A 12,537-nucleotide genomic window follows, 5' to 3' on the forward strand; every position below is an offset into this window, starting at 1 on the left:
ATGGAGGTGGAAATCACAAATCAGACCACAATTGTGACATTTTATATTACTGGGTTAACTACAGACCACTTGATTCAATTGACCCTTTTTGTACTATTTTTGACCATTTATGCCTGCTCCTTCATATGTAACCTTTGTATGATGCTACTGATAAGGATGATGCGCCATCTTCATTCCCCCATGTATTTTTTTCTAAGCCATTTATCCTTCATAGACTTATGTTTCTCGTCAAGTATTACGCCGAGGATGTTGGCAGATTTCACTTCCAAAACAAAGTCTATTCCCTCCATAGCGTGTGCTACACAAATGTTTTGCTTTTCCTTCTTCGCGGCCTCAGAGAGTCTTTTAGTGTCAGCAATGGCGTATGACCGTTATGTTGCGATATGTCGACCATTGTTCTATCATCAAATTATGAACAAGACAATGTGTTGGATCTTGGCATTAGGAGCCTATTTTTGTAGCTTTCTTGCATCCATTACCATCACTTTACTTGTCTTTCCTCTTTGCGGTTCCAATGCCATCATCAATCATTTCTATTGTGATATCCCCCCACTTCTGAAACTTACATGTGGCCACTCTCAAATAAAAAAATACATTGTCATTGCATTGACTCGTTCAATAGGAAGCGCCTGCTTTCTTGTAATATTATTGTCTTATGTGTATATATTACACACCATCCTAGGAATTCACACAAAAGAGGGCAGATCCAAAGCGTTTTCAACCTGTGTGTCCCACCTAACCGTCGTCATCACCTTCTACACCACCGCACTTGGAAATTATTTTAGACCAAGCTCGGGTTTAAATGCAGATAATATCGGCAAGGTCTTCTCCATTTTTTACACTGTGACTCCCCCTTTATTAAACCCTCTTATATACAGTTTTAAAAATACAGATGTTAAAAGTGCCGTGGTGAAATGTTTTTCTTTTAGATCAGGCTCAAAAATAATCTTAACAGTAAATTAAAGAATAAAAAATAAAATAAAAATGTTAGCATATCAAAAATTAGAGCAGTTGGCAACATGTTTAGATCTGTACTACTTATGTACCATATAATAGTGACATTTCTCTGTTTTGTTGTGAAAACCCTTATTTTTACAAAGTTGAAGTAAAAGTCCAGCTCACAGATCATGCAATCTACTCCTGGTCCAAGTGAATGGTCACAGGAGCATATGGGTAATGATGAGCAAAAGAGAGGATATCCAGCACTCCGAGAATAGACTTGAAAAACTTGTATCTTTTATTTCAGGAACGTAGACATGAACATAAAAAAGGCTGCGTCTGTTCAGCAAAAAACAATGTATTTCAACAGTCATGATTAAGACCTTATGGTTGAAACGTGTTGTTTTTTTGAGGAACAGACACTGCCTTTATGTGCATGTGTATGTTCCTGAAATAAATGATACAAGTTTTTCAAGTCTATTCTCGGAGTGCTGGATATCCTCTTTTTAGCTCTTTTTTAATTAACAGGAAGTGCAGACATATTGGTTGTCCTTGTCAACAATTGTGATACAGTAGCACTTTGTAAGTTGCTTGGTTATAGTTTACCATTAAAATTTAAATAAAAAAAATAAAATGCCAATAGCTATGTAAGTAAAAAATCAATAGAAATTAATAACTCTGGATATTGTTCTAGCTGATTTACTTATACATGACCAAATATTGTATCCATTTTGGGAGAAAATCTTATTTAAAGTTTTATAGTAAATCTGTAAATCAGAGTCTGATATGGAGGAGAAAATGCTGCGCAGAAAAGGTAATAAGGAAATTGTTTAATGTTGAAACAAGCAAATCCTTACTTAATTTACAGGAGACAAAAAACAAAAGAAAACCCCCTATAAAGTGTATCTCTAATTACAGTTGTGCTCAAATAATAATAAATAATCTTTTTATTTATATAGTGCCAATCAGCTTGTCTTTAGAGTGTGGGAGGAAACCGGAGAACCCGGAAGAAACCCACGCAAACATGGGAAGAACATACAAACTCCTTGTAGATGTTCTCCTTGGTGGGATTTGAACCCAGGACCCCAGCACTGCAGTGCTAACCACTGAGCCACTGTGCTGCCCATGAAGTTCATGGCTCAAAAGTTTACATACCCTGGCAGAATTTTACCTTTCTTGGCCTTGTTTTAAAGAATATTAATGATAACAAAAAAACATTTTCTCTACTCATGGCTATTGGTTGGGTGAAGCCATTTATTGTCAAACTACTGTGTTTTCTCTTTTTAAATCTTAATGACAACCAAAAGCATCAAAATGACCCAGATCAAAAGTTCACATAACCAGGTGATTTTGGCACAGAATTTGACACAAATGGGTTTAAATGGCTACTAAAGGTAACATCCTCACCTGTGACCTGTTTGCTTGTAATCAGTGTGTGTGCATAAAAGCTGAGTGACTTTCTATGATCCGGAAAGAGTCTTGCATATTTCATTCAGCCGCTGACGTTTCTGGATTGTGAGTCATGGGGAAAGCAAACGAATTGTCAACGGATCTACGGGAAAAGGTAGTTGAACTATATAAGACAGGAAAGGGATACAAAAAAATATCCAAGGAATTAATAATGCCAGTGAGCAGCGTTCGAACTGTGATTAACAAATGGAAAATCAGGGGCTCTGTTAAAACCAAACCACGGTAAGGTAGACCAACAAAAATTTCGGCCACAACTGCCTGGAAAATTGTTCGGGATGCAAAGAAAAACCCACAAATAACATCAGCTGAAATTCAGGACTCTCTGAAAACTAGCGATGTGGCTGTTTAAAGATGCACAATAAGGAGGCACTTGAAGAAAATGGTCTGCATGGTTGAGTCGCCAGAAGAAAGCCATAACTGCGCAAGTGCCACAAAGTATCTCACCTACAATACGCCAAACAGCAAAGAGACAAGCCTCAAACCTTCTGGAACAAGGTAATTTGGAGTGATAAGACCAAAATTGAACTTTTTGGCAAAAACCATAAACGTTACATTTGGAGAGAGGTCAACAAGGCCTCTGATGAAAGGAACACCATTCCTACTGTAAAGCATGGAGGTGGATTGCTGATGTTTTGGGGATGTGTGAGCTACAAAGGCACAGGAAACTTGGTAAAAGTTGAAGGAAAGATGAATGCAGCACGTTATCAGTAGAGATGAGCGTTGTTCTACTCGAACTGTTCGCCAATCTCAAATTCGAGCTGTTTTGGGCGGTGTTCGAGCCCGTCGGCGAACACGAACAATTTGAGAAAAATTCGGCTGTTCGAGGTTATGTTCGATAACTGTTCGTGCACCAAAATCATAACTGGATTTTTTCTCAGTAATGATGAAAATTAATGTTAATACGCAGTTTGAGTGTACAGCGGGGCGGGGGGAGGGGCAGGGGATGGATCTCTGCAGGAACAATGAAGATCTCCATTTTTTTTTCTCTTTCCCGCTTTTGCAGTGGGGAGGTGCAATCTGTCAGCCTATCAGCAGTGCACACACGGAGCGAAGTGCTTTTTTTCACACAAGCAAGGGCATGTGTGATTGGCAGTGTATGTCACATGTCCTTGCCCTATAAGACCAAGCCATTTTCCCCGTCGCCACCATTTTCTCACTGCTGCAGCTGCGTGTTAGACGGCACCGCTGTTGCTGTGTGCGCTATACCTTGTTAATTTCAAGCCAATTTTCGCACAAATATACAGATAGCTTGGGAGTAGGGAATAGTTGTGATTGCAGTCCTTTTAAGGACTAGGTTACAGCATTTCCTACGACTTTTATCAAGCAGGTCTGTGCTCTTAAATAGATAGATTGTGGGAGTAAAGACTAATTGTAATTGGAGTCATTTTCAGGACTAGGTTACATCAGTTCCTATCAGTTTTTGCCAGGCAGGTCTGTGCCAGTGCTGTGCAATTTTTTTCACAGCATTTGGCTGAATCTAGCAAAGCTAATCCTTTTTGGCCTATTGCAGAGTGTGTTAGTCAGTGGAGTAGCCTATCTGTGTTGCAAGATATACCACCTGTGTATAGAATACCAATTTTTTTACTGCACCTAGTGAAGTAAAATCTTTTGGGCATAGCATCATTCTATTAGTCCATCTATACTGAACTCCATCAGGTTGCAAACTGAATATAATTTTTTTCTGCATCTAGCTCTGAAAAAATATTTGGGCTTCTAGCAGTGTGTGGGACTTGGTCTATTAGTCCATCTATACTGACCTCCATCAGGTTGCAAATTAAAAATAATTGTTTTCTTCATTTAGCTCTGATAAAATATTTGGGCTTCTAGCAGTGTGTGGGACTTGTTCTATTAGTCCTTCTATACTGACCTCCAGCAGGTTGCAAATTGAATATAATTTTTTTCTGCATCTAGCTCTGAAAAAATATTTGGGCTTCTAGCGGTGTGTGGGACTTGGTCTATTAGTCCATCTATACTGACCTCCATCAGGTTGCAAATTAAAAATAATTTTTTTCTGCATCTACCTCTGAAAAAATATTTGGGCTTCTAGCAGTGTGTGGGACTTGGTCTATTAGTCCATCTATACTGACCTCCATCAGGTTGCAAATTGAATAAAAAAAATTTCTGCATCTCGCTCTGAAAAAATATTTGGGCTTCTAGCGGTGTGTGGGACTTGGTCTATTAGTCCATCTATACTGACCTCCATCAGGTTGCAAATTAAAAATAATTTTTTTCTGCATCTTGCTCTGAAAAAATTTTTGGGCTTCTAGCAGTGTGTGGGACTTGGTCTATTAGTCCATCTATACTGACCTCCATCAGGTTGCAAATTAAAAATAATTTTTTTCTTCATTTAGCTCTGAAAAAATATTTGGGCTTCTAGCAGTGTGTGGGACTTGTTCTATTAGTCCTTCTATACTGACCTCCAGCAGGTTGCAAATTGAATATAATTTTTTTCTGCATCTAGCTCTGAAAAAATATTTGGGCTTCTAGCGGTGTGTGGGACTTGGTCTATTAGTCCATCTATACTGACCTCCATCAGGTTGCAAATTAAAAATAATTTTTTTCTGCATCTAGCTCTGAAAAAATATTTGGGCTTCTAGCAGTGTGTGGGACTTGGTCTATTAGTCCATCTATACTGACCTCCATCAGGTTGCAAATTAAAAATAATTTTTTTCTTCATTTAGCTCTGAAAAAATATTTGGGCTTCTAGCAGTGTGTGGGACTTGTTCTATTAGTCCTTCTATACTGACCTCCAGCAGGTTGCAAATTGAATATAATTTTTTTCTGCATCTAGCTCTGAAAAAATATTTGGGCTTCTAGCGGTGTGTGGGACTTGGTCTATTAGTCCATCTATACTGACCTCCATTAGGTTGCAAATTAAAAATAATTTTTTTCTGCATCTAGCTCTGAAAAAATATTTGGGCTTCTAGCAGTGTGTGGGACTTGGTCTATTAGTCCATCTATACTGACCTCCATCAGGTTGCAAATTGAATAAAAAAATTTTCTGCATCTAGCTCTGAAAAAATATTTGGGCTTCTAGCGGTGTGTGGGACTTGGTCTATTAGTCCATCTATACTGACCTCCATCAGGTTGCAAATTAAAAATAATTTTTTTCTGCATCTAACCCAGCCAATAGTTTTGGCCTAATACCTCAGTTTGGCCACTCAGCTCTGCTCGGTTACCATCCATTGTTTTTTTGTGCAAACAACTCCAGAGTTGTGAATTAGTTAACCACCAAAATGAGTGGAAAAAGGCCTGCTGCTGGTGGAAAGGGGAATAGGCGTGTTGGGAAGGGGAAAAAAGGTTGTGTCCGTGGGGTAGGTGCAGAAGAAAGACCATCTTCCAGCCAAACTAAAATGTCTACTTCTTTTAGCGGACAATGTGATAAGTTCCCTTTCTTACGGCCACGCCAATCGCTACAAATTCCAGATGAGGCACAAAAACAGCAGGTGCTTCAACGGATATCAAGTGCTCCTTTAAGTGGGCTCTCCTCCACATCAACTTCAACATCACAAATACTCCAGTCCTCAAAGGTGTCACCCAAATCGCACTTGCTTCCTCACAGCTCCCAAATCTCCAGCTGCCCGTCTGAGTATGAGGTAGAACAGATGGTTGAGTCTGCAGAGCTGTTTACTCATACTATAGCCTGGGAATCAGAGGTCGACTCCAGCGCTTCTGTGAATCCAGACGAGGAAATGATCTGCACTGATGCCCAGAATCTTTATGAGTCGGATCCAGGACCAGACGCAGAAGGTTCTGACCATAATGTAGACCCTCATTCCCAAACTGTAACTCCTGTTGGTGGAGACAATGAGGAAGACGATGATAAGACTCAAATACCTGATTGGAGCGACAACTTTAGTTTTTTGTCAGGGCAGGAACAGGTTGGCTCTGAGGACGACGGGTGTGATAACGCACAGGGTGATGATGATGAGGTTGGAGATCCCACTTACTGTCAACCCACAGTCAGCCAAGAGATGAGGTCAGCAGAGGAGGTGGAGGAAGATGCTAGTGACGACGAGGTCAGGTTGCGCCTTCCTGGACAGAGACGTAGTACTGGAAGCACGTCAACAACTGCATCCTCAAACACAACTCTGCCTCTCACCACAAGTCGTGGTGGCTCTTCAGGTCGCATGGGTGCTAAGACTTGCATAGCCTGGGCATTTTTTCAGATCGATAAAGATGACCCAACTCGTGTTATCTGTAACATTTGTCAGCAAAAGCTAAGTAGAGGCCAAAAAATACATAGTTTGAGTACTTCATGCATGAACCGGCACATGGACATGAAGCATAAGTTGCAGTGGGAAGCTCAGTGTGCTACAATGCGGCCTAGCCGGCCGGGCCAACCACCGTCTGCCATATCTTGTGCATCCGCGGCCTCTTCATCCTCTGTGACTGGGGGGACAGCAGTCACACCTGTTTTGGGGCGCAGACCTGCCACCTCTTTACCCGCAACAGCCAGCGTGATTGGCAGGTCATCATTTTATTTGGAGGTGGTAACACCAGCTGGTCTTGAGCGCTGTCCGACATCGATAGCACCACCTTTGGATCAAGGCAACCTAACATGTCCGCCTGCATCTTCCTCACAGACCGGCAGTTTGCCGGGGACACCCTTATCAACCCCGTCTAAGCACAATAGCCAGCCCTCGGTCCCTCAGATGTGGACAAGTAAAAGACCATTTCCTCCTAGCCATGAGAAAGCTAAGAGGTTGAATTTCACCATCTGCAAGCTCTTGGCTACAGAAATGCTGCCTTTCCGCCTGGTGGACACAGAGGATTTTCGAGACCTTATGTCCGTCGCAGTGCCCCAGCACCAGATGCCCAGTCGGCACTACTTCTCAAAGAAAGGTGTGCCTGCGCTCCACCAGCATGTCGCACACAACATCACCGCTTCTTTGAGAAACTCTATGTGTGACAGGGTGCATTTCACCACAGACACTTGGACGAGTAGGCATGGACAGGGGCGTTACATGTCGCTGACTGGGCACTGGGTAACTATGGTGACAGCAGGACAAGGGGCTGCTGTCCAAGTCTTGCAGTCCCCACGAGTTGTGCGTCAATCCTCTTTATGTCAAAGTTCCTCCACTGCTTCTGCCTCCTCAACCTCCTCTCGGTCTTCCACCTGCACCCAAAGCCTGTCTGGTCATGCCACAAGCTTTCTAACTGCGCAGAAGGGATCCTGCACACCTCCTTACTATGCTGGCAGTAGGGCTCAACGTCATCAGGCGGTTTTTACATTGAAATGTCTGGGAAATGTGAGTCACACAGCTGAGGAGTTGTGGTCAGCTCTGGAGAACCAATTTCATGAATGGTTGTCTCCACTGGACCTGAAACCAGGGAAGGCCGTGTGCGACAATGCTGCAAACCTGGGTGCGGCCCTTCCCGGGGCAATGTCACACACGTGCCTTGTATGGCTCACGTGTTGAACCTGGTTGTCCAGCAATTTTTAGCCCACTATCCCAGACTAGACGGCTTTCTGCAGAGGGCACGGTCGCTGTGTGCTCACTTCCGCCGTTCGCATCCCGCAGCTCAGCGACTTACATCTCTACAGAAGTCGTTGGGCCTGCCACTTCACCGGCTAAAATGCGATGTGCCTACCCGGTGGAATTCAACTCTGCACATGTTGCAGCGACTGTGGCAGCACCGACAAGCCCTGGTGCAATACGTTCTGACGTATAGCCTGGGCCAACGAGATTCAGAGGTGGGGCAAATCACGCTGGAGGAGTGGTCTCAGATCAGGGACCTATGCACCCTTCTGCACAGTTTTGAAATGGCGACGAAGATGTTTAGTGCTGACGATGCCATTATCAGCATGACTATTCCGGTGATTTACATGCTGGAGCACATGTTAAACAGAATTCGGAGTCAGGTGGTGGCACAAGAGGAGGTGGAGGAAGTAGAGGAGGAGGAGTTGTATGCGGAAGGGCTAACATCTGCAAGGTCCAGACGGTCGGCAGCACCAAGGCGGCAGGCATGTGAGGGTGGGGGAGATGATTTTACCAGGGCGCATGGTAGCAGCCAAACTAGTGAGGAAGGTGCAGGAGCCCAGGAAGAAGTGGAGGACGAACTGATGGAAGACTCATCAGATGAGGGAGACCTTGATCACATTTCTGTTGTGCGAGGTTGGGGGGAGAGGACAGAGGAAGGAAGCATGATTGTTACCTCGCCACCAACACAACAGGGACTTGGTGCTCCTGGATGCGCAACACACATGAGTGCCTTCTTGCTGCACTACCTGCAACATGACCCTCGAATTGTGAGAATTAGAAATAATCCTGACTACTGGGTTGCCACACTGTTAGATCCCCGGTACAAAAGTAAATTTGCAGAAATTATTCCTGCCATAGAAAGGGATGCACGCATGCAGGAGTATCAGCAGAGACTGTTGCAGAATCTTACATGTGCTTTTCCACAAAATACCAGTGGTGCACGTAGTGAATCTCACAGTTCCAACTTGCCAACCGTGGGACCGTCAAGTGTTCAGCACTCAAACCGTAACAGAACCACAGTATCTGCTGGTAACATCAATTTTGCGGAATCATTTCACCACTTTTTTAGCCCATCCTTTGCAAGGCCACAGGAGACAAGAAGTCTGACACATAGTCAACGCCTAGAGACGATGGTACAGGAGTATCTCCAAGTAAACATTGAAGCCACGACTGTGTCACTGGACCCTTGCTCTTTTTGGGCTTACAATCTGGATAAATGGCCGGAGCTAGCCACTTACGCCTTGGAGATCTTGTCATGCCCCGCAGCCAGCGTTCTGTCTGAACGTGTGTTCAGCGCTGCTGGTGGTGTGCTGACAGATAAGCGCACGCGGCTCTCCACTGATAATGTAGACAGACTCACGTTCATAAAGATGAACAAATCATGGATCCGAAACGACTTTTCTACCCCTGTGTCATCCTGGGGAGAGTAAAAGCTTGATGATTGGTTAAAATCACCCTACCAACCGTTTTAAGCTTTCAAATTACTAATCATGTTTATCTGTATCTTGACTGGAAAATAATTTGGGCTTTGTAGCAGTGTGCAGCACTGATCCTATTAGGCCATCTATAATAAGCTTCACAAGATTTAAAATTAAAAATAATTTTTAGCTGCATCTAGCCCGGAAAATAATTTTGGGGCTCCGAGATGCGCAAGACACATAAGTGCCTTCTTGCTGCACTACCTGCAGCATGACCCTCATATTGTCAGAATTCGAAGTAATCATGACTACTGGGTTGCCACACTCTTAGATCCCCCAAACTTTTCGATCAACCTTTTCATTTTAATAAAGACCAAAAAAATGGTCATTTTTGAAATTATAAGCATTAGCAGGTTGTTAGAAACTGAAATCAAACAGTTTTCAACTCAAAACTTTATTCTAGGTGATGTTACATTTTCACATAGGACCCCTTGTTCGAAAGGAGCTTCTGAACTCTCTCGTCCATTGAATTTGTCAGGTTTTGGATGGTTTCTGCTTCAATTGTTTTGCATGAGGACAGAATACCCTCCCAGAGCTGTTGCTTAGATGTGAACTGCCTCCCGCCATCATAGACACTCCTTTTAATGATGCTCCAAAGGTTCTGAATGGGGTAGAGGTCAGGGGAGAATGGGGGTCACACCATAAGTTTGTCCCCTTTATGCCCATATCAGCCAGAGATGCAGATGTTTTATGTGCAGCATGAGATGGTGCATTATCATGCAGAAAAATGATCTTGCTGTGAAATACACGGTTCTTCTTCTTGAACCATGGCAGGAAGTGCTGTTTGAGAAAATCCACATACATTATGGAGTTCATCTTTAGCGCCTTCAGGGATCCTAAAGGGGCCGACAATCTCTCTCCCCATGATTCCAGCCCAAAACATTACTCCACCTCCTCCTTGTTGGCGCTGTAGCCGTGTTTGCGTGGGGTGTCCATCAACCAGCCATCCTCCACTCCATTCATCTGGACCATCGAGCGCTGCACGGCACTCATCCGTGAACAAAACAGTTTTGAAATCAGTCTTCATGTAATGTTTGGCCCACTGGAGCCGTTTCTGCTTGTGTGAAGTGGATAGAGGAGGTCGACAGGATGGCGTATGCACAGCTGCAAACCTCTGAAGGACCCTGCATCTTGTTGTTCGGGGGACGTTGGAGGCACAAGCAGCTTCAAAAACTTGTCTGCTGCTATGACAAGGCTTTTTTGCCGCTGCTCTTTCAACCTGACGTAATTGCCTGTAGGAAAGAGTCCTCAATTTGCCCTTATCAGCACGCACACGTGTGTACTGTGAATCAGCTACATACTTCTTGATTGCCAAGACACTTCATCCTGATCATCGCACAATGTTGATTGTAGTCATGCCTTGACCTAAACACTCCACAATTTGTTGCTTCTCAGCAGCCGACACATCCTTTTTCTTTCCCATTTTGGCAGAAAATGTAGGCTGCTTAATAATGTGAGAGAGCCTTCTTAAGTAGTCTTGCCTTTCATTGGACACACCTGCCAAACTAATTAGCACAGGTGTCTGCAATTGATTACAGTGATATAAAGAGCCCTGACACACATCAACATCAATGAGTTTAACTGACAAACAAACAAATTCTTCCCTTATCACTCCTAAACACTTTTTGCATAATAATTTGGAACGCGGTGTACATGTGCTTTTCCACAAAACACCAGTGGTTCACGTAGTGAATCTTACAGTTCTAACTTGCCAACCGTGGTCTGTATGGAATTGTTCAATAAAGGGCCCAAAATTAAGATAACATAGATGGGAGAGGTCTCTATGAATAGGAATTCCTAAGTATTTGATACCCTGTGAGGGCCAGGCAAAGGGAAAGTTGGACTGGATGGAATCCTATATGGATTTAGGGAGGGAGACATCGAGGGCCTCAGACTTCGCTGCATTGATTTTAAAATTTTACCATGTAACAAAGTGATCTATTTCAGCCATAACAGCAGGGATGGATATATGTGATTGAGTGATATATACTAGGACATCATCAGCAAATAGAGAGCACTTGTACTCGGTGCCTCCCACCTCAATCCACCTAATATTGGGGTTATGGCGAATTGATGAGAGCAGGTGCTCCGTCACTAGGATGTATAAGAGAGGAGACAGAGGATATCCCTGCCTTGTCCCATTGGTGATTGTGAAAGGTGATGAAAATGTTCTGACGCACCCCCTGGGCCTTGGGACACCCGGAGCCGGACCCTTTTTGGTGGATGCTGGTGGTTGTAGTCTTAGTGGCGGCGATCCGGTTCCGTGGCTCAGGGCGGTCAAACCAGTGGCGGAACTATTTATGTGGTTTTGATGTTTAAATGTCTGACTACGCCACCCGTGGATTGCGGTCAGAGTGAACCGCCGCTACAGGGCAGACCGCTAAGGCTGGTGTTGTGGGTGCAGCAGAGCGTAGCATAACTCCCCACGGGAGGAGTATAGCCTCAGGGCAGTGTATGCGGAGGATGGGGGTGATGGTGCAGGGCAGCAGCAGTAACGACACGGAGTCAGTGATGCAGTTCAGGGCCTTTACTCACAGTTCTTATTATCCAGACCACGTCTGCAGGTAACGGCTGCCCACGTCGTACTGTGCTCACCAGGTGAGGGGCTCAGACAACTCCCAGATAACTTTGGAGCGCTTCACAGGACCCCCTTTGTGTGTCCTTTGTCTGGCCTTTCTTACCAACACTTCTGTCCGGCTGCCTCGGGCCTCCTCTTGGTAAACTTGGCGCCAGTTTCCCTGACCCTATGTGGTGCCTTCCTAGCGGGTGGAGCAAGGGGCTGCGCCACATAAAATGTCAGAGCCTCCGGTTTCTAGCTAAGGGTCGTTTCCTGCCTCCACTAGTTCGGGGACCGGTCTCCCCCTTTGGCCTGACCCCTCCACGCAGGTGGATTCGGGCGTGCGGTGGCGACTCGCCCGTCCGCACCCCTGGGATCCCTTCATTCCTCGTTCCTGGAGCCTTCTCCGCTCCTCTTCCTTCCTTCTCCCTCTTGCAGGCCTGGGCCTCTGTTACTAGGCCCGCCTCCGGAGCAGAGCTCATGCAGAGCCCCTGCTCCCTGCCACTTCTGCTCAGACTTCTCTGCACTGAACTAAGATGGTGCCCACCTTTTATACTCCCTTCTCAATGCACCCAGGAACTGCTTCCTCCCTGCTCCTGCACTGCAG

At 44.5% G+C, this 12,537-nt stretch overlaps 1 protein-coding gene across 1 annotated transcript; it reads left to right on the top strand.

Moving 5' to 3' along the window:
- On the top strand, positions 1 to 963 carry LOC141167355 (olfactory receptor 5G26-like). Its single transcript, XM_073654770.1, has one exon. The coding sequence runs from the start codon at positions 1 to 3 to the stop codon at positions 961 to 963; it is 963 nt and encodes a 320-aa protein (XP_073510871.1).
- Positions 964 to 12,537: the final 11,574 nt, after the last annotated feature.

This window comes from Phyllobates terribilis, unplaced genomic scaffold (assembly GCF_046119375.1).
Source record: "Phyllobates terribilis strain yellow unplaced genomic scaffold, ASM4611937v1 Scaffold_11__3_contigs__length_659146591, whole genome shotgun sequence".
In the NCBI taxonomy this organism is placed as follows: domain Eukaryota; kingdom Metazoa; phylum Chordata; class Amphibia; order Anura; family Dendrobatidae; genus Phyllobates; species Phyllobates terribilis.

Excerpts from the sequence above, each read along its gene's own strand:
- LOC141167355 (XM_073654770.1), top strand. The coding sequence starts at position 1 with ATGGAGGTGGAAATCACAAATCAGACCACAATTGTGACATTTTATATT.